Source organism: Tilletiaria anomala (genome assembly GCF_000711695.1).
Source record: "Tilletiaria anomala UBC 951 chromosome Unknown K437scaffold_10, whole genome shotgun sequence".
Lineage (NCBI taxonomy): Eukaryota > Fungi > Basidiomycota > Exobasidiomycetes > Georgefischeriales > Tilletiariaceae > Tilletiaria > Tilletiaria anomala.
In genome coordinates, this window is record NW_013547012.1 from 209,336 (window position 1) to 232,951 (window position 23,616).

The 23,616-nt window shown below is 55.5% G+C and overlaps 11 protein-coding genes across 11 annotated transcripts; 4 read left to right on the forward strand and 7 right to left on the reverse strand.

The window, feature by feature from the left end:
* Positions 1 to 293: 293 nt before the first annotated feature.
* Positions 294 to 1,852, reverse strand: K437DRAFT_254253 (DUF814-domain-containing protein). The gene is made up of 10 exons (XM_013389858.1): positions 1,756 to 1,852; positions 1,639 to 1,679; positions 1,552 to 1,558; positions 1,421 to 1,476; positions 1,226 to 1,337; positions 1,102 to 1,154; positions 982 to 1,032; positions 751 to 900; positions 617 to 683; positions 294 to 490 (listed from the first exon to the last, which is right to left on the reverse strand). The coding sequence occupies exons 1-10, from the start codon at positions 1,778 to 1,780 to the stop codon at positions 342 to 344; spliced, it is 711 nt and encodes a 236-aa protein (XP_013245312.1). The 5' UTR covers positions 1,781 to 1,852; the 3' UTR covers positions 294 to 341.
* A 337-nt stretch (positions 1,853 to 2,189) lies between these two features.
* On the forward strand, positions 2,190 to 3,911 carry K437DRAFT_254254 (WD40 repeat-like protein). Its single transcript, XM_013389859.1, has 4 exons — positions 2,190 to 2,975; positions 3,043 to 3,199; positions 3,275 to 3,548; positions 3,626 to 3,911. Exons 1-4 carry the CDS (start codon positions 2,252 to 2,254, stop codon positions 3,644 to 3,646), a joined length of 1,176 nt encoding a protein of 391 aa, XP_013245313.1. The 5' UTR covers positions 2,190 to 2,251; the 3' UTR covers positions 3,647 to 3,911.
* K437DRAFT_7032 (uncharacterized protein) lies at positions 3,729 to 7,073 on the reverse strand. The gene is made up of 4 exons (XM_013389798.1): positions 4,668 to 7,073; positions 4,426 to 4,562; positions 3,989 to 4,349; positions 3,729 to 3,917 (listed from the first exon to the last, which is right to left on the reverse strand). The coding sequence occupies exons 1-4, from the start codon at positions 6,859 to 6,861 to the stop codon at positions 3,865 to 3,867; spliced, it is 2,745 nt and encodes a 914-aa protein (XP_013245252.1). The 5' UTR covers positions 6,862 to 7,073; the 3' UTR covers positions 3,729 to 3,864.
* A 753-nt stretch (positions 7,074 to 7,826) lies between these two features.
* K437DRAFT_254256 (uncharacterized protein) lies at positions 7,827 to 8,731 on the reverse strand. The gene is made up of 2 exons (XM_013389860.1): positions 8,176 to 8,731; positions 7,827 to 8,077 (listed from the first exon to the last, which is right to left on the reverse strand). Exons 1-2 carry the CDS (start codon positions 8,498 to 8,500, stop codon positions 7,977 to 7,979), a joined length of 426 nt encoding a protein of 141 aa, XP_013245314.1. The 5' UTR covers positions 8,501 to 8,731; the 3' UTR covers positions 7,827 to 7,976.
* Positions 8,732 to 8,890: 159 nt separating this feature from the next.
* Positions 8,891 to 11,284, forward strand: K437DRAFT_254257 (NMD3-domain-containing protein). Its single transcript, XM_013389861.1, has 3 exons — positions 8,891 to 9,463; positions 9,556 to 10,933; positions 11,002 to 11,284. The coding sequence occupies exons 1-3, from the start codon at positions 9,116 to 9,118 to the stop codon at positions 11,028 to 11,030; spliced, it is 1,755 nt and encodes a 584-aa protein (XP_013245315.1). The 5' UTR covers positions 8,891 to 9,115; the 3' UTR covers positions 11,031 to 11,284.
* K437DRAFT_214166 (uncharacterized protein) lies at positions 11,152 to 14,035 on the reverse strand (the record flags this gene model as incomplete). The annotated part of the gene is made up of 3 exons (XM_013389862.1): positions 11,152 to 12,540; positions 12,586 to 13,722; positions 13,793 to 14,035. Coding segments are annotated over 3 exons (2,769 nt in total), but the record flags the coding sequence as incomplete, so codon positions are not given.
* A 416-nt stretch (positions 14,036 to 14,451) lies between these two features.
* Positions 14,452 to 16,748, forward strand: K437DRAFT_254259 (ubiquinone biosynthesis hydrox). Its single transcript, XM_013389863.1, has 2 exons — positions 14,452 to 15,667; positions 15,735 to 16,748. Exons 1-2 carry the CDS (start codon positions 14,564 to 14,566, stop codon positions 16,710 to 16,712), a joined length of 2,082 nt encoding a protein of 693 aa, XP_013245317.1. The 5' UTR covers positions 14,452 to 14,563; the 3' UTR covers positions 16,713 to 16,748.
* A 92-nt stretch (positions 16,749 to 16,840) lies between these two features.
* Positions 16,841 to 17,125, reverse strand: K437DRAFT_220624 (uncharacterized protein; the record flags this gene model as incomplete). Its single annotated transcript, XM_013389864.1, has 2 exons — positions 16,841 to 16,962; positions 17,041 to 17,125. Coding segments are annotated over 2 exons (207 nt in total), but the record flags the coding sequence as incomplete, so codon positions are not given.
* An 896-nt stretch (positions 17,126 to 18,021) lies between these two features.
* Positions 18,022 to 19,226, forward strand: K437DRAFT_254261 (putative electron transfer flavo protein beta chain). The gene is made up of 3 exons (XM_013389865.1): positions 18,022 to 18,076; positions 18,177 to 18,340; positions 18,498 to 19,226. Exons 1-3 carry the CDS (start codon positions 18,037 to 18,039, stop codon positions 19,122 to 19,124), a joined length of 831 nt encoding a protein of 276 aa, XP_013245319.1. The 5' UTR covers positions 18,022 to 18,036; the 3' UTR covers positions 19,125 to 19,226.
* A 224-nt stretch (positions 19,227 to 19,450) lies between these two features.
* On the reverse strand, positions 19,451 to 20,352 carry K437DRAFT_220589 (uncharacterized protein; the record flags this gene model as incomplete). Its single annotated transcript, XM_013389866.1, has 2 exons — positions 19,451 to 19,548; positions 19,614 to 20,352. Coding segments are annotated over 2 exons (837 nt in total), but the record flags the coding sequence as incomplete, so codon positions are not given.
* A 1,492-nt stretch (positions 20,353 to 21,844) lies between these two features.
* Positions 21,845 to 22,952, reverse strand: K437DRAFT_261399 (uncharacterized protein; the record flags this gene model as incomplete). The annotated part of the gene is made up of 4 exons (XM_013389867.1): positions 21,845 to 21,931; positions 22,027 to 22,476; positions 22,555 to 22,589; positions 22,817 to 22,952. 4 exons carry the CDS (start codon positions 22,950 to 22,952, stop codon positions 21,845 to 21,847), a joined length of 708 nt encoding a protein of 235 aa, XP_013245321.1.
* Positions 22,953 to 23,616: the final 664 nt, after the last annotated feature.

Consider the following 23,616-nt stretch of genomic DNA (forward strand, 5'->3'; position numbering starts at 1 on the left):
TATTTACAAAGAGTCACACGGCTGACAATGGAAATTGCGAAGCGCCACCTGAGAGCAACCGCGTCATCTGCGCAGGAGGTATCGGTGGAAGGCCCCGTCCAGATGCGAGTCATACTTTAATGTAACACTCTTCAGAGTGGCTTCTTGCATTCATAAGACCAGTGCATGGACGCCACGCTCTACTCAGTCTTGTAAAGTATGCTCAACACGACGATTAGTTCGAAGGGACTTTGTGCTACCGTTCACAAACATGCTGACCTGTGTTCGGCAGTTACTGCGTGTGGAAGTAAAGTCTCTTCCGTAGGGGTACCGAGAGAGGCATTGCGTTGTATGTACTCCGACTACATGAATGAGTCGTCGCTGTCGTTCCCTCCTGCATCATCCTTTTCACCCTCCGGAGCCACTTCACCATCCGCAGCATGCAGGGCCTTCAATTTCGCCTTTCGCTCTTTCTCCTCGTTTGCTGCCGCCAACGCCTCTGGTGAAAACACTTTGGTATCGCAGATCACAAGAAACCACATGTGCCATGGATCGTGGCGTACAAAGGACAAGTGGAGCAACGTTCCAAAAGATCAGTCGGGCGCCAAAGCATTCATGCTCATTGAACCCCACGTACACTTTGAGTAGTCTCGCGCCTCCTTATCTGCGGCATACGCTCGTTGAGCTACGAGCTGCGCATTTCTCTGCCAGAATAAGTTTAGCTATAGTCAGCATGGGCTGAAGGCGAAGGCGCGGTCATTCCGTACGCACAGCCTCCGTGGCCGCAGCTTTCTTTTCGCGCCCCCTTTCCCTCTCTCGCTCTTGCCGTACCGCTTCATGGTCCACAGCAACTTCCCTCTTAGTCTTATTTAATCGGTTCACAATCGCATTCTCGCGCTCCTTCACGTGAATTCGCTTGACCTGCTAATCAAAGGACATGGTACGGTCAGAATTGCGCCAGAGTGGGATAGGGAAAGGATGTTCTTCCATTAAGAGACTCGCCATCTGCTCATTGTGGAACGTTACGGCGCCTATCGCCATGTCACCAGTTTTCTACATGTGGGGCGCACCTAGTCAGCAAGCCCACCAGGCCTTAGTGCTGCCGGGCCACCCCAAGCATACTTTGATATTGGTCCATGGCGTGTAAATAACCGTGACATTGTTTTTCTTGTTCCCTGCACAAGAGAAGTGCACTCGGTCAGACGGGGTCGTCAGCGATGCTCGCCGACATGCGTGGTCGTGGTACCTTCGATGCTGTTCGCCTTCACCAACTGCGCGCAGTCGTAGAGCAGACCTTGAGGAATGTTGTCCCAGGTCATAGAGTCTGAGAGTCGAATGTAAACGTGTGCCGAGGAGAGCTACCGCAAGGAGCACACCGAAGTGAGACTGAGTCAGGCCAAGCCGTAAAGCCTTCATATCTAGCCATGCAAAACAGACTAACCTTATCGACATGAACCCAGACATCTTTATCGTCACCATACTTGATCAAATCTTCATCTGTTCATTCGCAATTGTTCTTGAGCCATGGAGCAGCCACATAGAACGGCGGGGAAGGTACAGAAGGGGGCTTACTTTCTACCTGCGAGAGGCGTAACAAGCCATGTCAGCACTCCTGGAACAGAGGCCCAGCCTCTTAGTGATTTCACAGGAGTCGCGCACTTTGTCTTTTCCCATGTATATTGTGGCTGCAGGATCGACAGCTGCTTTCCAGACATTTTCAACACTGCGGTCAGAGGCTGCAAAGAGTGCGATGGGGGTGCTCAAAGGGGTAAGTACCTGTAGATGTAAAGAAGAGCACCATGATCACAGGCTTGCACTAGCACCAGTCGAGCTGGCGTTCTACACGTCTGCAGCGTGTTCAAGAATGATGATCATGTGCAGAGTCAGGCCTATTGATAAGATGATCGCAGCATGCTGCGTTGTATTCAGCGGCAGGTTCACGAAGCAATGGCAAACGTTGACGAGGATGTGGCAACCACCGTACTCGCAGCAATCTCTTTCGCCAAGTCACCCATAAGATTCATCGAGTCAAAGAGAGGCATGAGGTGAGCGCCAGGCGTGAGAAGCACAAAAAGACAACCCTAAAAAGCGGAAAAAGAAAACGCGTCCGTCGTCCTTGGGGCGAGTGACAAGGCGTATGCCCATTCCATCGGGCTTTATCCCTCATGCCAGTATACATGAGCCTTCGCCTTTTGTCTTGCGGTATCCATAGGCCATCAATCTACTGTTTGAGTCAGGCCAACCAAAGACGAGGTCAGAACACGCTGTCATCATGCCTGTGCGACCGGAATTTGAGGTGACGCCTCCTCCTAGTGACCCGGTATCAGCACTCGCGTTTCATCCAGGGCCTTCCACTTCCGACAAGGTACAGCAGCTGCTGATCGCGTCGTGGGACAAAACTGTGCGCTTGGTGGATCTATCGGAAAAGGCGCTGCAGGGCTCACAAGTGACGCCAACCCTGCAAACTTTCTACCATGACGCGGCCGTGCTAGATGTTTGCTGGCTCTCTGACACTCTCGCTGCGTCCGGAGGGCTGGATCGGCGAGTGCGACTGCTCAACCTCGAGACGGGGCAGGTTAACATCATTGGAAAACACAATGCCCCCGTATGCAGGCTTCGGTTTAGCCCACGGACTGGGTTGCTAATCAGCGGAAGCTGGGACAAGACGATAGGCATTTGGGACCCTCTCGCCGAGCACCCCACCTTGCTACGGAAGATCAATGTTCCGGACAAGGTGCTCGCACTGGACGTCTCCCCACCATGGCCCAACGTATCTGAGGTGCAGATGGTAGATACCACACCGCGGCTCATTGTCGCAATGGCTGGCAGGACTCTAGCGGTGTTCAACCTGGACAAGCTTGGCGAGGCACTCCGGAACGCAAAGGCGGGCGGGACAGATTTGGGGGATGATGATGTGGGTATACAGCCAGAGTACACCAGAGAATCCAGCTTGAAGTTCATGCTCCGGGACGTCAAGTGCATGCCAAACGGAGATGGTGAGTTCTTGAATGCCCTTCACGAGGAGCGCAAACACTCACCGTCCTTCCACCGTCAAATTCATAGGATTCGCTTGTTCCTCAGTCGAGGGGCGAGTAGCTGTCGAGTTCTTTGACAATAGCGACGCCGGCGCTGCCCGGAAATATGCATTCAAATGCCACCGACGAGCTGTTGACAGCATTGACACTGTTTACCCGGTCAATTGCCTGACTTTCCACCCAATGTGAGCACTAGCTTGCAAAAGACCGTGGAGCACCCCCAACTGGCTTCTGATTCTGGCTCTCCAACTTCATCGCAGCCACGGAACCTTTGCATCGCTTGGTGGGGACGCAATGTGCTGCATCTGGGATGCAGTTGCCAAGAAGCGTATCATCCAATACGCGCGCCTGCCCTCACCCCTCTCCACTGGTGCGTGCAGCGCCGACGGGCAGCTGCTGGCCATCGCCAGCGGAGCAGAGAATATTGAGGATGCACGACACCCAGGGCCTGGCGCAGGTGAAGTAGGCGACATTGGGCCGGGAGGGGAGGGTAATGTCAGGATCCATATCAAGAGCGTCTTCGAGGATTGCAGGGTGAATAATGCATGCAGCTTTCCACCTTGGGCGCGCAGAGCCATTCACTGACACCGAAGTCCACGTTCGCACCACAGCCGAAGGTAAAGGCCAGCTGACCGGTGATGGAAGTGTCGCGATTGCAGCGCACGGGCAGTATCACCATGGCCTATAAAGTATGGGCATTGCATTCCGCAAACAGAATCGAGTACACAGAATGTGAAGATGCTGGATTCATGAAAGGAGTGAACAAAACGCAAGGGCAGCAGAGCTTGGGCGAAGCCGTTGCGGCGATGGGATGTGAGACCCGAGGAAGCGCTTAGGCAGTGGCCGCTTGCTAAGCGACATGTTTCTCGTCCGCGGTGCTGATGTGGAGCATCGAGGTGTACACTTGGGGCAGGAGCAGGGCCGCTAATCAGCATCGCATTCCAAGATCCAATGAGGCATGTGCGACAGCTCACCTCTTCGACAGACAGGGCAGGCGTACTTGCGCTTTGGGGGCTTCCCTCTTCGCCTTTCCGAATCTCTGATGCCCTTCACGCTTTCACGGAGTTGTATTGCGCATTGCAGGCACAGTCCATGCGTACAGGGAAGTAAAAGCGTAGTTGGCGGGTCGGAGAGACAAATGAGGCATTCGGACCCGTTAGACACGTCGAGATCGGCCGCGACCAAGGGAGTGCCTGCGTCTTCGACGATACCTGCCTCGCCGTTCCCGGCAGCATCTTCCGGATGCTCTGCATTGTCTGTATTCTGGACTGATACCGGCGGCGGCTTGGATGAGAGACCGTATAGCTCTTGCAGCTGAAATCGACGAGGACCGATCTGAGCATGAAGGGCGAAACCAACTGATCAGTCTGGTCGCAGAGAAGAGGAGCAGAGCACCGCCAACCTCACTTACCTCTGCTTCTTGGCCTTCGACCTGTAAGCTCCACACTCGGTCCCCAGCATCAACGACTGTGCCGTCCGGATGTCGCGCCGGCAATGAGCTGACGCGCAGGTATGATGTCTGCAAATTCGGTTCGCGCAATGGTTTACCTGCAGGATTCGACGGCAGATCGGCAGGGGTAGGAGTGAAATCGCGTCAGTAGCCCAGATCCAAAACGGCAAGGTCGTGCGTTTGCCGCACGGCGATGGACCCACAATCCTCATCCAGCGCTTCGACGATGATGGCCATCTTGAGTGTCTCCCTCTCGGCCTTCTCCTTTGCCGCACGTTCTGCTCGTTCCTCTTTGCTCAGAGGCGCGTTGGGATGCTGCGGCATTGCGGGTGTCTCGGGGGACACGACGGGAGTAGCTGGCGGGAGCATATTTGCAGTGTTGCCTACACCTGCTGAGGTGGGCGAGATGGGTGCATAGACCGCGTTCGCGTCCACACGAGCCTGGGCAGCCTTGCTGATGTCCCCGCTGGCCTCGTCCTTCCTGGCCCAGTTCGGGGGCGCAAAGAGGCTCAAGCGCAGCGCAAGGTCGGCTTGCGCTTTGGCCGCAAAGCCTTTCTTGAGGGTAGCCCCATGAACAAGGAAGCCCAAGACATGCTGCGGCGGCATCCCGCGCTCCCCTAGGTACTTTTCCGCCTCTGGCCCGCTCGCGCCGCCTGCCTGCCATTCCTCAGCACCATTTTTTACATCCTCTTCCGCCGCACGCGGGATGTAGCTTGCCCAGGATCCGTGCTTGCGCGAAGCGCGCAGGAAGATGTGCACCGAGGCGAACGGCGCCGCGCAGTCGTATTCGAACTGCAGCGTATGTGTCGGCGGCGGGAGGCCGGCAGCCACGGCGGTGGCGTCGCTCGACAATGGCCCTGCTCCAATGACCGGCGTCCTGCCCGACGCCGCCGGCGCACCGTTCGTCTTCGGCGCCAATGCTACCGTTGCTGCCTTTGAACTGTGCGGCGCACGGGCAGCATGCACGCTCGGCGCCAAGCGGACGGTATTGCGTTTGAGGTTCACGTACGACTGCAATGTCGTGCAGACCACTGGCGCGGGGGGCAGCGCGACAGTGGCACCCACAGCGCCCGACCGCAGAGCACTCGCCGGGGATCTGCGAGTGTCCAGAGCTTCCGTTGTAGCCGGAGCAACAGGAGCAGTAGAAGGAGGAGGAATAGGGGAGGTAGCGCCGAGCGCGGGCAACAAGCCCACAGTCCGATCTACCCATCGCGCCAGCGTGCCCAGCTCGATCCCATCCGCCATGCTGACGTTCTCGTCGCGCTCCTGCTGCCCGCTGACGATGCTCGGTGGCTCAAGGTCGGTTGGCACTGCGGAAGTAACGGCGACGCCCGCTGCAGCCTCTATCCCTACTCCTTGCACCAAGTTGGAGCTGCCACTGTCCGTAGCTGCTCCTAGTGACACCATGCTGAGGCCACTCAAGGAGGCGCCGCGTGCACGTCCTCGACTGCCGAGGCGTGCGCACCGCGAGCCGAACGCACCGCTTGCACCCCCTGCAGCCAGACCCGGCGAAGCCAAATTCGCATTTGCGGCCGGTGAGCCGCCGGCAGCGCCGATAGCGGTCCCGCCGGACCCGACGACGGTGCTAAAGCTCCGCCCGTTGACGGCCCCGCTCGAGGAGCTTCCAGTGCCAAAGTAATTACTCAGCGTCGGCCCAAATAGCGTGGCAGCTTCGTCGCGCTCGCGCCTGCTCGCTTGGCGCTTGCGTTCCGACGCTACTACCTGAGAGCGGCCTGCCGGGCCCAAGAGCGCGGATTGGACCGCCAGCTCGGACGCAGACGGTGGCACGGCGGCAACGGCGCCTGCTGCTGCTCCGCCGTTCGCCAGTTGCTGCCGCATCATCTGCAAGGGAAAAGGCGGGCGGTCGGCGAAACCAGCCTCCATTAGCGCGAGCGGATCATCGCCGTTCATCTGCTGCTGCGGTCTGTGCAATGACACCTGCACGTGGCGCCTCTCGATGGTGGAGAGCATTGCCTCACGATCGCGTTCTCGCAGGTTGGCGAGCGAAATGGCGGAGAGAGCGGAGCGGATGGACCGCCCGGAGGCCTCCCTTCCGTGGCTACCACGCCGCTCCTGAGTGGGTGGGGAGACGGTGGATGCCTCGGAAAAGTTCAGTTGGCGCCGGTTGCCGCTGCTAGTGGTGTTGGCGTTGGCATTGGGTAGGTGCGAGGTCGTGGCTGAGTCGGGGACGGCGAGAGCGTTGCCAGCCTGTCCAGCGCTGGTTTCGAACGATGTAGGTAGAGCCGGCGCTGCTCCGGCGCTTGGACTGGATTCGCCTGCATATGCACTGGATGATGTGCGGGCTGCATAGCCACTGGCTGGCTGGAGAGCATCTGCTGAAGATTCACGATCAAACTCCTGGGTAGGCGGACGAACGCGGCTCAAGAGGCCGAGCATTGCGCCAGACTGGCTTTCGGCCACAGGCGATGGAGAGAGATGTAGGCCGGTTCAGCACGGTGCGCTTTTACCGACTGACCACCAATGGATCTGGATGGAATCTGTTGCCGCGTTGCGAGCGGCGAATCGTGAGAGGGTATGAATGAAAGGGTGCCAGGCAGAGAGGGTGCGGATGAGGCTGCAGTTAGCAGCACGTCAAGGAATGGAGCTGGAGGCTGCGGTCAGAATTGCCTTGGCTTGGCTTCGCTGGATGTGGATTATAGCATGAGTGGTTAGCGGGGAGGAGGCCTTGCTCCTGGACGAGACTAGGCGAGGTCGCGGATGGAGGGGGTCTAGGGCGGCAAAAATCACCGCGGAGACGTCCAGGGCGGCGGCGAGGCGGATCGGTGATAGATGCTATCACTCCGGCCGTCAGTCCCTGTCCCTACCCCTGTTTCTGTCTGTCTGTCAGCGCGCGTCTGCTGGCGATCCGATCTGGCAGGCAGCGCATGAAGAGGTAAAGACTAGAGACGACGGGTCTGATCTGCCAGGTGGAGTGACAGGTCAGCGCTGCTTGCCAGTACAGGCAAAGTCTGGTCAGTTCTGTGGATGGGATGGCCACGAGTGGGGTGGACTATGGGAGTGCTGCATGCTTCACTGGAACAGTCTAGTGTAATTCAGATCAACTAACGTGGAGTTCTTTCTTTTCTTGCAAGCCCCGCAAGGCACAAGTGTGTGTGGTGGAGCCGGGCTTTGCATCACCCTCGAGATTTCTTTCTTTTCACCCTTTTCAATGGCCTCAAGGCAAGCCACCGCGCTCTCAACGTCGAGAAGCGACGGCCTCGATGCGCACGGCTGAGCTGTTGCACGGCCAAAGTCTATTGAGACCCCGAGGATCAGACCTATCCACCTTTGACCCACCTTCAGTCGGTGTGCGCGCTTCTCGGCACGCGGCACAGCCACTCAAGCTCGACGGCACGCGCTGGCTGCTTTCATGCCTTCTGGTTGCATTTTTACATGGACGCACGCACACACACACACACATAGCTGGCCGAGAGAGGATGGACAAATGGAGCGGCGGAGATGCAACATGACAGTCCAAAAACCTTGCATCATCGTGCTGTGGTCATATAGCGCTATTGCGGAATCTTTTCGCATATGATGTGTGTCTTGGATGGGTCTTGCGGTAGTTGGCAGAAGAAATTGAGCTGTTGCATCGTCGCGAAAAGGTCCTTTGCTAAATGTGTCGATGGACGTACGCACAGTGAGTCGATAAGATCGTCGACGGCATCAGCGAGTCGCTCCTGCCTCGCAGAGCCCACTCATGCGACTCACCTTCAAGCGCAATGTCGACGCAGTCCATCTGTCCCGTTTGCCCATGCCCACCGCCTGCTGGATGCGCTGCACCTGCACCCGGCCCGATGCGACATAGCTTTGCGTGACTTGTCCCCCGGGCTCCATCCAGCGTGTACTTGGCACCCTGTGGCCCCTGTGTGACGAATTGCGCTACCGAATGGTGCGCAGGTGTGTTCAGTCGCAACGTCAGATTGGAAGATGCGCCAGACCTTTTAAAATGTAGAGGGAAGCAAGCGAGAAGAGAGGCAGGCACAGGGCGCGCACCGAGCGAGCAAGTCAGATGGAGGATATCAAGCAGCAACATTAGTAGACGAGATAATGGGTAAGATAGCTATGCCCCCCGTGCCCAGGACATGCTGGTCACGCGATGGTATACCACAACGTCCGAGCTGGACCGTCGGCCACAGTTCCTCACTTACATCTCGCCGTGTATTGAATCGCGTCTCGACTTCGGTTAGAATTCTTCACCCGAGCCACGAAGAGCGCTTGATCAGAATGAGGATGCTCGGCCCAGCCGTTCACATCTGCTTTCCAAATGCTTTGGCCTGAGTCTCTCGCATGTAGGTGTGCATCCCTACAAGCGTCGTCGTACCACAAGCCTAGGGCATCCGTGCTGGAAGAGCGAACTGCCCTTGAGCTGACGTCAACCAAGCGGTGCAACTGCCGTTCCGAAGCTCTGATCCCAGGGCGGGCATTTTTCGGCCGAGAGGAAATTTTTCGAGAGGGATTGCAAGACTACCTCATTGTCTTTCTGTGGACTATCCTGGCATGCTCATTATCTTCATGCTTTCGATGAGCCCTGACACACGCAAAGCCTCAGTCTCCGCAGTGGCACTGTGCGTAAGCCAGCAAGACCAAGTCCAACGCGGCATCTTATTCTGTCAGCTAGCTCTACGATTCCTCGTCGCGCGAAGCAAAGATGGAGTTCGTCCCATCTGCTCCTCAAGCCTCTCTTGTGCTGTGCGCCGACTGCGGTACGCCCATCGAGCCCAACTCGGCCAACCTGTGTCTCTCCTGTCTGCGCAACTCAGTCGACATCACCGAAGGAATCCCCAAGCAGGCGACGATCAACTATTGCCGCAACTGCGAACGGTACCTCAACCCGCCGCAGCAATGGGTCCAGGCGCAGCTCGAGAGCAGAGAGTTGCTCGCGATCTGCCTCAAGAAGCTCAAAGGCCTCCACAAGGCCCGACTCATCGATGCGGGTTTCATATGGACAGAGCCACATAGCAAACGCTTGAGGGTCAAGCTCACAGTACAGAAAGAGGTTCGTTCAAGCAGATGCTTCACGGCTACTTGATCTCAGCAAGTGAATAGTCAGGACTGACGTGCCACCACATGTGTCTCGGCGAAATGCAGGTCCTTACTGCCACAGTCTTGCAACAGATTTTCGAAGTAGAGTACATTGTGCAATACGGCCAGTGCCCAGACTGCACACGGCTAGCAGCCAAGAATACCTGGCGCGCGCAGGTGCAAGTCAGGCAAAAGGTGCCACACAAGCGCACCTTCCTCTACCTCGAGCAGCTCATCCTCAAGCACAACGCACACAAGGACACAGTCTCAATCAGCGAACGTCGCGATGGCCTCGACTTCTACTATGTGCAGCGAACGCACGCCGTCAAGATGTGCGAGTTCCTGTCGTCCGTGGTCCCCGTGCGCATCACCAAGTCCGAGCAGGTGATCGGCATGGATACCCATACGTCCACTACTAACTACAAATTTACATATAGTGTCGAGATCGCACCAATCTGCAAAGACGACCTCGTGTGCATTCCACGGCCGCTAGCCAAGAGTCTGGGGAATATCGGCCAGCTGCTGATCTGCACGCGCGTCAACAACTCCTTGCGACTGTTGGACCCGACGACGCTGCAGACGACGGACATCCCCGCGGAAAAGTACTGGAGGAACCCCTTCCCTGCACTTGCAACAATTCCTGAGCTCGTTGAATTCCTCACCCTCGACATCGAAGCTAATTACGGCAACAACGGCCATGGGCAGGACGCACACAGCTCGCGATGGCTCGAGGCCGACGCACAAGTCTCGCCACTGCATGCAACGTCGTTTGGCGAGGCTGACGCTGTGTACCACACGCGCACGCACCTCGGCAACCTTCTGCAAGCTGGCGACCAGGCGATGGGTTACCACTTGCGCGTGGCGAACTTTAACTCGTCCGACTGGGACAGCCTGCCAAGCGAGCGTATGCCGGATGTCGTGCTAGTCAAGAAAAGCTATCCGGACACGAAGCGTCGCAAGAACCGACGCACGTGGAAGCTCAAGACGATGGCGAAAGAAGGCGGCGAGGCAGGAGATACCAAGGACATCGAGACGCCCTCCGCCAGCACGGCAGAGAAAGGGAAAGGTGGCGGCGGCGACGGGCGCGGTGCCATCGGCCGACGGGGCGGGCTCGACAGCCAGCGCGTCGAGCGCGACTACGAGTATTTCCTGCGCGAACTCGAGGAGGACGAGGAGCTACGTGCCAACGTCAACATCTGGCGTGATCGCGAGAAGGAACAGGAGCGACAGCGCAAGAAGGACGAGATCAAGCGCATGAAGGCTGCGCGGGCGATGGATGCCATGGACGAGTCGACCGATGCTGAGCCTGCCTCCTTCGCGACGATCAAGGCAAAATTGGGAGGAGCGGGTGAAGACGATGGGATCAACGCGGACGGAGAGAGCGAGTGGGGCGACGACGATGTACCGGCCATCCCGCTAGATGAATTGCTGGACGACCTGGAAGGTGAGCTGTCGAGTACTTAAGCATTTATCACAGACCCTTGCTGACATGCGTCTTCACTGTGTTCACAGACATGCACATGGACGACGACAACGAGTAGTGACTTGTATTCACGCTCAGTACAACTCGTTCAGTCTGACTGTGATAGCCTCCGCTAGCTCGACCAGTTGATGTGGCAGCCTCTGCAGATAGCGCTCCAATCTTGCCCGATCGGCCTTGTCCGACATTTTCTCTAGGTAGCGATCGATGTCCGCCACCTCGCCAGCCTCAATGAGTCGCTGTATAAAAGGCGTGTAGCCGATCGGCGACCGCTTCGAATTGCCGAAATGCCACATTCCATCCCAATCCCTCATCTCGACGAGCGTGCGGAGCTTGATGTTCCAGAAGCGCTTTTCTGGAACTTTCCAGTCGGAGCGAATTTTGTCGGCCTTCTTGTGCAAGTTGCGCTTGAGACAGATGCGGATCGTCTCGTTGAGGTTCAGGCCAATGAAGATGCCATCACTTCCAGGGTTCTCTTTCTCCAAAGCTGCCTGGAAACCAAGTAGTCGTATTTGCTCGTCCGTCAGCTTGCCCTCCAGTACGCGCTCCTTGTCCTCGTTGAAAAACTTCATCGCTTCACGCAGGCTGCTGATGCGCGATGACAGGTTCGCCGCGCGTTGAGATGCATCGAGCATGATACCTTCGATGGGATACTCGTACCCCTCTTCGATCGCCAGCAACGCACTTTCAGTCCGACGATCGTCTTGAAAGTAGAAGTCACGAAGGAGTTCGCGATCTTCATTGCGTGCATAAACCTCGAGTAGATTCGATGCCAGTGCCAGGTATGACGTAGCTTGAGCCCTGCTTGCCTGCGCTGTGCCGAGCGAGTCTTGCAGTGGAGCTTGGACGATGCGGAAGAAGTCAGCTCTAGAAAGCTGGGATTTGAGGCGGAACAGAGCGTGATAGACAAGGTCCGTGTCACCGCTTTCCACAGCCTTGACGAGTGCCAACTTGTCTTCGTGCATGCTCAGGAGTAGCGGCACTTGGTCTACAGCTCGAGGCTCATGCACGAGGAGCTTCGTAGCAAGGCGCACTCGTCCAGCTGCCCAGGCGTCCTTTGTGATCTCGGCGTAGCTCACCGCTGGCTGATCTCGGAATTTCTCAACAATAGCATCGCAGACCTCATCGTCGGCTGCGTGGCCGAGCGATGTGGAGGCGGCGATCGCCCGTTCTTTGTTGGAGCGTGCGATCTTCGCTCGCGCCCAGTGCTTCAAGATTGGATCTGGTGGCAAGCGGAGGAACTCGGATATGCGAAGTGCCAGGAGATGTTTGTTTCGGTATGTCAGGCGAGACAGCAGTGCTTGGGGACCAGTCGCCTCATACTCCTCGTGTGAAATGGGAATTGCGACCTCGTAGTGCCTCGCAGCATTGAGCACCCGCAGCTTTTGCGCCATGCTGACCAAGGTGGACGGATCATGCGAGTCGAGGAAAGTCTTGCCGAGATCTGCAGCTCGCATAAGCCGCTTTTGTAGATTGACATCCCACTCGCAACTCGCTGCCTGTATACAAATTTCCACGGCCTCATCGAGTTGGGAGCGGATGGCTCGAATTCCTTCGTCCGCCTTAGCGCTCTTTCGCTGCACAGACCGCGATTGTGAAGATGCGCATGCGGATACTGTCGACGATGAATGAAGGTTCTCACTGCTGTCGTATAGCAAGGACGCAGGGTGTGTCGAGCCGGGTAGAAAGACAGCAGACGTTGACTGGTGGACCTTGCAAAGGAATTCAACCCTATCTGGGCTTAGTATTCGGAGACCATCCATCTCGCTTTTCAGGTGAACGAGATCGCGGTAGTAGTACCTGATGGAGTCGCCGAACGGGCCGACCATTACGACTTGGTCCTTAAACGCAATGACAACCGTATTGCTGCCACACCATTCGATCTGCGAGATACCTGCAATCATCATCGCAGTCTTTCCCTCTGTCTCCGTGTTCACCCTGCCAAGGGGCGATGCTGCCGAGGTCTGGCCTGTTACAAAGCCATCGCAGGCACTGACGTCGAACTCGCTGAGGCTTCGCCCAAAGTCGGAACTGACGACCCACAGTTTCCAGTCGCTCGTCAGGAGCGCAAGCAGATTATTATCGGGACTGGGCCGGATTGCGTAGAAAGGTCCCCTGTCAAGACGCATGTCTTGGGCAGCGAGCTGTGAAGGCGAAAGCTTGTACAGCGTCGATGAGCCTGTTGGTGAAACATAAAGGTCCGACTCGGAGAATGGGCTAGCAGACGAAGGAGGTAGAAGCGCCCAGGAAAAGGGCAATGCGCTTGAAATGGGGGAGGATATCGGTTGAAGGGGTAGGCGAGAATAGCTGCGGACCTCGTGCTGTATTGCGCCGCGAGAGGAAAGGTTGGAACGAGCGCCAGTGCCATCACCGTTGACTGTAGGCGGTGCACATGGTGAAGTCCTGCCGGCAAAGCTTTGTGTGATTGGAAACTGCCATTCACAGTAGGTGCCTGCCCCTGTGAGAAAGACGATACCATCTTCCCAGACTTGAGCATCGAATATTCCCGTCTCCGTGGCCTCTTGACCCAACGAGTACGAAACGTAGTAACTGTTTGATGTCGCTCCGATTGGCTCTGAAGGATTACCAGCTGCCGCACTCGAAGAGCCAGCGTCCTTGGTAGCAGTTGAAGATAGCTTGATCGGACATGGTGTCAATAGTCGATACAGGCGGACAAGTCCCTCGTCAAGAACAACGGCGAGTTGCTCGTCCCATGTGAAGCCCATAGCCACGATTCGATTTGCAGCATCCCACTGAAAATGCAGATATAGATGGAATCAGCCTGCATTTTCTGTTGACGGCTGTTGAAGACATGCCTCTCACCGGCAAGCTTTCCACCATCTGCCCAGCCGCAGTGTAGATGCCAATCTTCATCGTGGTACCAGTGACGGCCGACGCGCCAATCGGCACGAGGGCATTCTGATCGCGTACTATTGCGATGAAGCCGCCATTCTTTCCTAACGAGACGCGCTGGCCCTGCAGCGAATTTACGGCCCAAGACGTTAAGTTGTATATGTCGGTTTTGCGGTAGAAGACGTCCTGCAGTGAGGACCACTCTTGTGTCGGGGACGCCATGTCGACGACTTGTCAACTTGCTGAAGCTCGATCCGAGCACCGCCTCCAGGGTCACACACGCCGGTCGGGGCCGCAGCGCACCCGTGGCTCTCCCGAGCTGAAGATATAGCGTCGAGGGTTCACCGTCGTGTTCGAGTCGCAGCACATGAAAGTAATCGAGAAACCCTTGCGGTCAAAGGCTGTGACTGCTCCTCGCGGACTGCAGCGTGCAGCATGATGTAACATGCTGTCGTGTTTCTCAGAGTGGTGCTCTCTGCATGGTCGGCTTCGGCTGGGGTGGGAGGTATGAACCTGAAGTTAGGGTTGCTCCCGGTCTGGAGCTGCAAAGCTGTTGCATGACTTCATGCTTCGCGCCGGTTGATCATCGATTCACAAGCTTCGCTGCAAGAAACCAACCACCTCGTAGATGTGGGTTAACCGTCGAGCCAACGCGTCAACCTCGTTTTCCCAGAGTTCACGCGGTTGTAATACCAAGTGTCTCGACGAAGAATGCAACCAGTCGCCGCGTCAATATCCACCATGAGCCGCAGCGCTCGGGTGAATCGTTCTTTCTGGCATTCTACTTTCTCCGAACCCGCACCTACAAGGTGCCAGGGCTCGCCAACCGCGATCCCCTCGCGTTCACTCAGGACTCATACTTCGGCGCATAGAACAAAACAAACATGCAACTGGGGGTACCGTGAACGTCGAGCGATAGGATCGAACTCTCGCTTCCAAGCACGCCACATCGCAACCACAGCCGACCCAGATTTCGAATGCGCGCCTTTTAAGGACGTGGTCGTTGTCGGCGCAGGGCCCATTGGCCTCTCTGTTGCATGCGGCATCGTCGCTTCGACACAAAAAGCAGCAGTCAGTATTCAGAAAATTAGAGCATTGAGTGCCTATCCAAGCATCACGATTGTAGAAGGAGGGGACTTGGCGCGACTCCGCAACTGGGCGTCCAAGGCAGAAGAGCGTGCCTATTCCAGCAACAGCGACACTCCATGGGAGAACCGCGTCATCAGCTTGACGGCGGAGAACATGGAATGGCTCGCGACGATCGGCGTCTCACCCTTCTTGGTGCAATCACGATTGTGGCCGGTCAGGGACATGAGGGTTTGGGATGGACTATCGGACGCCACAATTGAGTTCCACGCGGATGAGGCATTTGATGTCAGCAGTGCGCCTTCTTCGCTCTCCAATGGCGCGAGAGCGACGCTGAGCTATATGGTGGAAATTTCGAATTTGCAGCAAGCAATGCTACGCTATCTGGAAGAGCATGGTCAAGGCCAAGTGCAGGTCAAAGATCGGACACGGGTGCAAAGCATCGCGGCTAACCCAGAAGATGGCGGAGTAAGCTCTTCTTTTTTGGATCAGTGGCCCGTTCTGTCGCTCGGCGCAGACACGGAAGACACCACTCACCTCCGCGCACGGCTTCTCGTTGGCGCTGATGGGCCGGATTCACCCGTGAGAAGGTACGCAGGAATCGAGAACTATGGTTGGGAATACGGCCGTCGAGGTGTAGTGGGAACCTTGCGATGCATAAAGCCAACAGGGGGAGACGCTAACTCAGGTGAAGAAGTTCCGTTCGTCAATACGGCCTTCCAGAGGTTCTTGCCTACTGGCCCCATTGCTTTTCTGCCGGTAAGTCGGAAACAGCGTTCATCGCGGAGTTCACGCTCAACTTGGCCTCTTTGCGTGTCTCATTTAGCTGGAACACGGCGTGGGCTCTATGGTATGGACATTGCCGCCAGACCTTGCGCGTGCTGTCGAGCATATTCATCGCGACACTCCCACCAATACTGCTGTGCAACCTTTCGCTGAGCTGATCAGTGCTGCCTTCCGCCTTCCATGGATATATCTTGATCGCATCTTTCAAGAGATACGCGGTCGCGCCAAAGCAAGCGCCAGCGCCTCTGGGTCAAGCGCGTCCGCTTCTAATGCGAATGACTGGTCTTGGCTCGTTAAGATCATCTCTGATTCGGTGAGAGAGGCAGGCGGTCTTGAGGCGCTACCAGACCATGGAGATGGGTTCGTCCCCGCTCCCGTGCGGTCAGTCGACCCGCACAGCGTCGCTTCTTTCCCTTTGCAAGTCAAGCACGCCGATGTATATCTCGGCGCGGCTGTGAACGGTAGCGCGTCGACTACTTCGCGCTCGTTACATACACTTTCCGGCGCTCTGAATACAGGGCTCACGATCTTGGGCCTCGCCTCCGCCAATGCAGGTACCAATGAAGGCAAAGGCCGCACGGCTCTTGTAGGCGACGCAGCCCACAGCATACATCCACTGGCGGGCCAGGGCCTCAATCTCGGCCTGGCGGATGCACGTTCTCTGGTGGGCACGCTTGAACGCGCTGTGCAGAGCGGAGCGGATCTGGGGAGCTACACGGCGCTTAGAGGATATGCAAGGGAGCGATACTGCGAAAACCAAAAGATGCTCAGTGCAGTTGACCACCTGCATTGGTTGTATGCTTCTCCTGTGCCTCTAGCGTATCAACACACGGCGGGCTACGGCATGCAAGAAGCAGGGAAGGAGCCATTTTTCGAAGAACCTTTACGGGCTTTCGCTCGAGAGGGGTTCGCACGCTCGACTGTCTGGGCGCGAAGCACGGGGCTGGAAGTGGTCAACGAGTTAAGGGCTGTAAAAAATGCATTCATCCGCCATGCTGGAGGTCGAAGCGCTAAGTAGGTCACCAGATGCAAATGATATGACCATGCGAGTAATTCGTCGTCCATGTGAGGTCTTGACGCCCTCGCACGTGTCGCATGCGGGGCTATATGCTACCTTGCATCTTGTCTCAAAAGGAAGATAGAACCTCAGGGTCTTCGAGCAGTAGGCGGATGCTCAGCCTTCTGCCATCGATTGATCTCCTTAAAGCAGTGTCCGCAGATATGGTGCGCGAGTTTGGGTCTTCCACAACCCTGGCAGTGGACAAGGTCTAAAGTTGACAATAGCGCATCCCAAGACAATCAGCGGTGGCCCGTACGCCGAAGCAGGAAAGGGGGGTTAAACTTACCAACGCGATCTTTCAAGCCCTTGTTGGCTGCTCGCATGGCCTTGCGAGAGTGCGAGACTTTCTTCTTAGGCACCGCGTTCAGAAGCCCATCCCAATTCCAGATGCTGCTCCCTTCGGACTGCGCTCTTTGCTCAGGCTGTTCCGCATGGGCACCTATCCCCTCAATTGTGAGTGGGTACGGCACCGACGATGCAACTGAAGGGGCTGGAGAAAATCCAGGAGGCTGGAAAAAGCGGCCAAGCGAGGCCGAGAGGCGGATGAGAGAGGAGCCTACTGGCCCTGACAAAGTAAAGGCTGATCCCGAGGGAAGGGCGAGGATGTATCGTCGACCATGCTCCCTGCTGTTGATCTCATATGTCCCCGATTCAGCCACGTAAGCCAAATTAGATCTGGATAGAGTAGGTAAAAATAGAGCGCATCGTCAGCACCCTTCAATTCTTGTTGGAACAGTGCTCGTGGCTTCACGAATACATACCGAGAAGCGCCGGACGACCTGCAAAGAGAGCAGAACGAAGCCGAGGAAGGGGAGGATACTAGGCGGTCAGCCTGCTTTGAGGCGGCGCGCCTGCTCAGCAGACGGAGGGACGAGGTCGATGCAGACGAAACTGAGAGAAGCATATTGCTGTAGTATCTGCTTTGCAAGGTGTTCCTGTCCGCTGCTTGTTTGCTTCAGGAGGCGATGCTCTACAACCACTTATCGTTCTTCCAAGAAGAAGAGCTTTCCTCGTGGCAGGGGCTTTCCTCTCGATGGAGGTCGTTCACTTTCGGGATAGCATCACGTGACTGATTCCGCTAGCTGGCTGCAGGAGGCGGCTTTGACCGGGTATATATTGTCATCATCGCATCTGTTCTCAACACTGCAAGACGTAAGGGTCTGAAAGTCCTGTTCGAACACCCTTACTAGTTGTATTCGGAGTGAGTTACACGTTCTGAATTGTAACGCAACAGTACGTGGATCTAACATTTAGCCCTGCTCCGAAGATCGGAACTTCCAAAATGCGCCCGACCTCTGCGCTCCATGCTATCCGGGTTCTCGGTGGGTCATTGTCTCCCATCTTTATAGGCTGATGCCTTGCGGTGCATTTCCTCCCAAGGTGCTTGGACTGATGAGAAATCTGCCTGGCGCTACATCACAGTACCCGTCAAGCGCACGATTGACTACAGTGTGAAGATCCGTGTCGCGTCGGATGGCAAGAGCGTAGACACAAACGCAAAGCACGCGGCGAATCCTTTCGATGAGTTGTCAATCGAGGAGGCAGTCAGGTTGAAGGAGAAGTACAAGGATGGCATCAGCAAGATTGTGAGTTCTACTTCGACGCCTACAGGCTGCTTGCCACTCCTTCCCACGAGCAACACTGGCCAACGAGACTTCAGATCTCTGCATTAAGTTCCATAACTGAACTCAGCACACGAACCATGGAAAGGTAACTGACGCATTGAGTTCCTTCAAACGCTAGACTGTCGTGTCCATCGGACCGCCTAAATCAGCCGATGTCCTGCGAACAGGTCTGGCCATGGGCGCTGACGATGCAATCCACGTAGAGATCCCGGAGAAGGATGGCTCTTTGGAGCCATTGGGCGTGTCAAAAGTTCTAGCCAAGATTGTCAAGGAGGGAATCAGCACTGGAGACTCAAAGGAGGAAGTGGGCCTTGTCATTGCAGGCAAGCAAGCGATTGATGACGATGCCAGCCAGACGGGTCAAATGCTCGCTGCGCTACTCAACTGGCCACAGGCGACATTTGCGAGCAAGCTCGAGCTACTCGGTACACCTGACCTTGGGCAAGAAGTACAGGTCACGCGCGAGATCGATGGTGGTCTTGGTGTCGTCAAGACCAAGTTCCCCTTTGTCATGACCACTGACTTGCGACTGAATGAGCCGAGGTACGCTTCGCTGCCAAACATCATGAAAGCCAAGAAGAAGCCGTTCAAGAAACTCACACTGAAGGACCTCGGACTGGAGAACGAAGTCAAGAACCGTCTCGAAACGCTTAAGGTCACCGAGCCGCCAAAGCGACAGGGTGGAACCAAGGTGAAGGACGTCGACATGCTCGTCAGCAAGCTGAAGGAAGCCGGGCGGATCTGAGCATCGCACTGCGGTGTTGCTCAAAGTTGCATCAGCGAGCGCTGCTTACGCAATCACACGTTCTGTACTGTAAACGCAATTGAGTGCTGCAACTAAGAAAATGGGTTGCATATTGTTTTCAAAAAGAGCCGCATTTATACCTCCTGTTGTGTTGCCCCAGCTCATCTGCGCTTCAAACCTTCCGGAACAGGTTGCCAACCTTGGGTACACAATGTCCCCCAATAATCATAGCGGAAATGACGAAAAATGCAGATTGGAACAGATATAGCACGCGTGATTGCACGACAGACGTAAGCTATTGATGTGATAGAACAATTCACACTCTTTCAAGCGAGGTCGTTCGCCGAAGCGAAGGAGAGCATTTCCTGGTAGATTTGCGGAGCCTGCACGTGGTAATTTAGGCCGTGACCAGGGCCTTTCGGGACTGTGGAAGGTAAGAGAGTTAGCCTCACAAAGTTCACAGCTGCTACCAGCAACTGGAAAATTTACCGTAGAACGTGGCATTTTTTGATTGAGGATAAAGGCTCGTAGCCGTTTCTGCGACGATGTTGGTCGCATTCGATGAACGGAAAGTGAAGACGAAGTCATTGTCGCTCGTAAGCACTTGTACCGGACCAGTGAAGTTGCTAGGCCCCACCAGGCTGCCTAAGGTGAAGAACGCTCCCTGAGTGACTGGCTGCTCGGTGCTTCGGACGAGTGCAACAGCGTCGTTCGTCACATAGGCAGGGACGTTGAAGTTAATTTGAGCCGAGTATGGCGTTGCGGTCACGAGGTAGTTGCTTGTAGCGTTCGCCAAACGCTCCGGGAAGATTAAAGAAGCCTGTTCGTAATTCGCGGACAAGACGTAGTAGCCGAGTCCTTCTTGGAATGTGGTGAAGCCAGTCAAGATGAGCCCGTCTATCAGGTCTGGGCGTGACAGAGACGCAGCATTCGATTGGGCCGAGCCGTAAGAGTGTCCCACGAGCAACGTCTTGTTCCATTTCTGGCCACCGATCACATCGGAGTTTTTAATCGAGTTGAGAAATGAGAGCAGGATGCCCACTTCCGTCTGACCTTGCACGACATTGACCCCATCGATTGGCTTCTCCGAATCTCCGGTGCCGAGGCGATCGTATCGGAACGTGCTGATACCTTGTTCGGCTGCAGCATAGACGTATGAATACTGGTCTTCAGGCACACCAGGGCCTTGAATATTCCAGTACGAGGCGTCAAAGCCCTGCAAATGAAGTATAGTAAGCAGTGCTGGTCATCCCCAACCAAAGGGCTTTGTCCTTACAATGCCATGGACGAGAACCTGAAGGGCACTCGAGGCCGACTTGTTGTTCTTGGGTTTACATAGGATGCCAGAGATGCTGAACGTCTGCTGAATCTGTATGCTGCCTTTTAAGTATGTCTCAATGAATTTGCTCGAGTTTGTTACGAGCTGAACGAACAACTCGGTGATTTGCGTTTGATTGACAATTGTGTTAGGCTGGTACCCCAGCGACTTGAGATCAAAGACATCTCTGGTGGCAATGGACGGAACGACATAGGTCTGCCGCTGACAGTCAGAATTCGACGTGTCGTCCGTCTCGTTTGGCAGCGCCCTTGGGGATGCGAAGGTCCAGCTTGCATCACCACGGTCACGCTTGGCGAACACAGTGCTTAGCACTGAGTCGCCTGAGAAACTCTGCGCGCTCTGCACGAGCGTCGCAACGAGAAGCCACAAAGAGAGAACAGAGAGGTGCATCTTGAACAACTGCTGAACGAAGCGTCATGGAGGCCGCATGGTGCAAATTGTCTGGTTCTCTGGTGGAATGGAACGCTTTATATATGCTTTACCTGAACCTGGTGTAGGTCAGTAATTACTCCCGCAGGGCCGTATCAGTAAAATCGGTCGTGGAAGTCGCTCCGACAATGCTCCAACGCGGATGAGAAACCAATGGCGACGGGGAAGTTGTGGGAAATTGAGGAGCTGACTTGTCCAGCGTCCAGAGCCATTGGCACGTATCGACGACAAGAAGTCTCAACATGAAGGTGGCCTAGGTGAGGTAGGTTCCTGGGTCATGTGACATCATTTGCGCACCCTTCGAATATGAAATGTTTGTATTTGTTGATGAGGCGCTGATGTCCCGAAGCTAATGCATGCTCTGCTTCTTCCCGTGTCCAAGGGGGCGGTTAGTACGGTCGGCGAGCCGCGAATCAATCAGCTGCAGGCGCCCAAGATGGGTCACTCGGCACAATGAAAGCAACAAATCTTGGCTTTGAAGAGCGATTGAGGTTGAGATAGCACAATTCATGAAGGATGAGCTGTATGACGCAGATTGAGCCCTTGAGGGAGCCATCCTAGTGCCATCATGGCCCGTCTGACGGTACATTTCTCAACGAGGACTGCAGGAACAAGAGCTGACATACCATTGAAGGCAATGTTGCTCTCCCAGTATGCCCCCGAGTCAGTGCAACGTGCAGGCGTGCTGAGTGATTACGTACTCCACGTGCTGACATCGTCATCGACGAACACCTCTCGCTGCGGAGCCCTCGGAACGCATCATGCGGAGCGTTACGAGGTGAGGGATCGCTTGCGAGGCGATGAGGCCGTGTAAGGTCGTGAGAGAGCTTGATGGGCAAGACTAGCTTTTTCCAAGCTTGCATCGCTGGGAGTGACGACTTGTCTCTGTGGGATCGGCCAAGAGCCCAAGGTTGGTGCGTTGATACGTTGGTGTGAGGCGAATTGCTCAATATTATGCATGAATTATCGAAATGGCGGAGCCGCTGGAATAGATACTGACTAGACTACTGTCCAATGCTGCACTGGCAACGAGGCCCGCCTGCAGCGATGAATGAAAAGTGTGTATAGCAATGGCATCTAAGACAATGAGTTAGGTACATCTATGAGCAGGGACAGCTAAGAATGAACATTTACAGCCCATGGGCGCTGACGAAGTCGAGCACTATTTGATAAATGGAGGATGTGGTTACTGAAGCGCTCGGGGAAGACCATCGAGACTTTCGTGTACACCACCGAGGTGAGGTAGAATGGCATGTGGTCCGTAAAAAGTGGAGAAGCTGGTGGGCACAATACCGTAAGGGAGGTCCCGGTGCGTCGTGGAGACGGCCTAGGAATGAGCCGAGCCCGCGAGTGGCCAATGAGAACCACCTTGTTCCACTGCTGACCACCGATCTGGGTAGAATTATTGGCCATTTTGAGGAATGAGATCAGGATGCCGATTTCGGTTAATGCTCGCGCCGCATTGAGGCCCTCGGAAGGCTTCTCCGAATCACCTGTGCCGAGGTGGTCGTTACGGAACGTGCAGATGCCGCACTCGGCCGCCTGGTAGGCGTACGAGTAGTTGGATTCTGGTACCCCATCACCCTGAAAGCAAGTGAGTGAAATGAGTATAAGGGGGAAAGTCGGTATCTCCTGCTAGGCCGATATCACGGCCGTACTAACCTGAAAAGCCCGGTAGCTCGAAATGACACCATTTCCTTGAACATGCACCTGCAGCGCCGCGGACTGATTCGCTCTCTATCTTGATATGCACAAGATGCCCGAGACCTCAAAGGCCTGGTTCGTGACGTTATCGCCGGTGATGTAGTCATGCATAAATTGTTGCTGGTCCGTCACACACTTGACAAAGAGCTGCGGGGTCTGCGTCTGATTCACCATCTAACCCTCGTCTTCGTAGCTCATGGCGGTCGTGTGAAGGGCGTACGGTTGGCATTCGAGAGGACGCTGTATATCTGGCGCATGCAGTTGGCATTGGAAGCACTGTCCGTTTTGTTGAAGAATGCGCCTGTAGAGACCGACAGAGTAGTCTTGGGAGCGATGACACTAGCTGTCGTGTTCATATCGGGACTAAGAGCAGCGGTGCTATTTGCTTGCCGCAAGACGAGTACGTCGCCCAGGGATGAGCCGGTAGGCGAGGACGAGGGACTCGCTGAAAAAACGCCGCAGTTGTGGTTTTGACCGTAAAAATTGCATCCTGCTCAGAGCCTTTCTCAAGAGTGCAAATGATAGCTATTGAAGACACTGCCTTGTTTGACAGAGAGTCAAGGAGTTAGCTGCAAATTTGTGCCAATCATCATACACAACTGCAAGGCAGTGCTGAAAGGACCTGGGAGCGTATCGTCAATGTAACATGCACTATGACATCAAAGCGTTGTCTCCTTCGGCTGGGCTGTATGCAGATATATGGTGTCTCTTTGTGGACAATTGACAACAAGGGCGCATCAATCCCAGCTTTGGACCCTCGCAGAAGCACGATGAAGATCATGCTTGGAACAGAATATGACAATGCACACGATGTGACCCACACTGGTCGTATGTATCCCGGACGAGATGGCGCTGGGGAGGCGTCGGTGTCATTCCAATTCGTTCAAGGAAAAAAAGGGGGGCGGTCTGCCACAAAGTACAAAATGGTGGATGCGCAACACCAGACCGCAACCGAATCTACAAGGCAACCAGATCGACATAGCGGCCATGGCGGATGCCCGACCGACCTGATGCAAGTCG

Bases quoted from the DNA above. Each gene is read 5' to 3' on its own strand.
- K437DRAFT_254253 (XM_013389858.1), bottom strand. From the start codon at position 1,780: ATGGTGCTCTTCTTTACATCTACAG. The intron at 1,033-1,101 runs GTATGCTTGGGG...CCCCACATGTAG, and splicing joins CGCCATGGACCAATATCAAA to AAAACTGGTGACATGGCGAT. The intron at 491-616 runs GTACGTGGGGTT...GCGATACCAAAG, and splicing joins GGCGCGAGACTACTCAAAGT to TGTTTTCACCAGAGGCGTTG.
- K437DRAFT_254254 (XM_013389859.1), top strand. From the start codon at position 2,252: ATGCCTGTGCGACCGGAATTTGAGGTGACGCCTCCTCCTAGTGACCCG. The intron at 2,976-3,042 runs GTGAGTTCTTGA...TCAAATTCATAG, and splicing joins GTGCATGCCAAACGGAGATG to GATTCGCTTGTTCCTCAGTC. The intron at 3,200-3,274 runs GTGAGCACTAGC...ACTTCATCGCAG, and splicing joins TGCCTGACTTTCCACCCAAT to CCACGGAACCTTTGCATCGC.
- K437DRAFT_7032 (XM_013389798.1), bottom strand. From the start codon at position 6,861: ATGCTCGGCCTCTTGAGCCGCGTTCGTCCGCCTACCCAGGAGTTTGAT. The intron at 4,563-4,667 runs GTGGGTCCATCG...CGAATCCTGCAG, and splicing joins CGAAGCGCTGGATGAGGATT to GTAAACCATTGCGCGAACCG. The intron at 3,918-3,988 runs GTGAGCTGTCGC...TCCTGCCCCAAG, and splicing joins CTGCCCTGTCTGTCGAAGAG to TGTACACCTCGATGCTCCAC.
- K437DRAFT_254256 (XM_013389860.1), bottom strand. From the start codon at position 8,500: ATGTTGCTGCTTGATATCCTCCATCTGACTTGCTCGCTCGGTGCGCGC. The intron at 8,078-8,175 runs GTGAGTCGCATG...CGACACATTTAG, and splicing joins CGTCGACATTGCGCTTGAAG to CAAAGGACCTTTTCGCGACG.
- K437DRAFT_254257 (XM_013389861.1), top strand. From the start codon at position 9,116: ATGGAGTTCGTCCCATCTGCTCCTCAAGCCTCTCTTGTGCTGTGCGCC. The intron at 9,464-9,555 runs GTTCGTTCAAGC...GGCGAAATGCAG, and splicing joins AGCTCACAGTACAGAAAGAG to GTCCTTACTGCCACAGTCTT. The intron at 10,934-11,001 runs GTGAGCTGTCGA...CTGTGTTCACAG, and splicing joins ATTGCTGGACGACCTGGAAG to ACATGCACATGGACGACGAC.
- K437DRAFT_254259 (XM_013389863.1), top strand. From the start codon at position 14,564: ATGAGCCGCAGCGCTCGGGTGAATCGTTCTTTCTGGCATTCTACTTTC. The intron at 15,668-15,734 runs GTAAGTCGGAAA...TGTCTCATTTAG, and splicing joins GCCCCATTGCTTTTCTGCCG to CTGGAACACGGCGTGGGCTC.
- K437DRAFT_254261 (XM_013389865.1), top strand. From the start codon at position 18,037: ATGCGCCCGACCTCTGCGCTCCATGCTATCCGGGTTCTCG. The intron at 18,077-18,176 runs GTGGGTCATTGT...GCTACATCACAG, and splicing joins CCATGCTATCCGGGTTCTCG to TACCCGTCAAGCGCACGATT. The intron at 18,341-18,497 runs GTGAGTTCTACT...TTCAAACGCTAG, and splicing joins AGGATGGCATCAGCAAGATT to ACTGTCGTGTCCATCGGACC.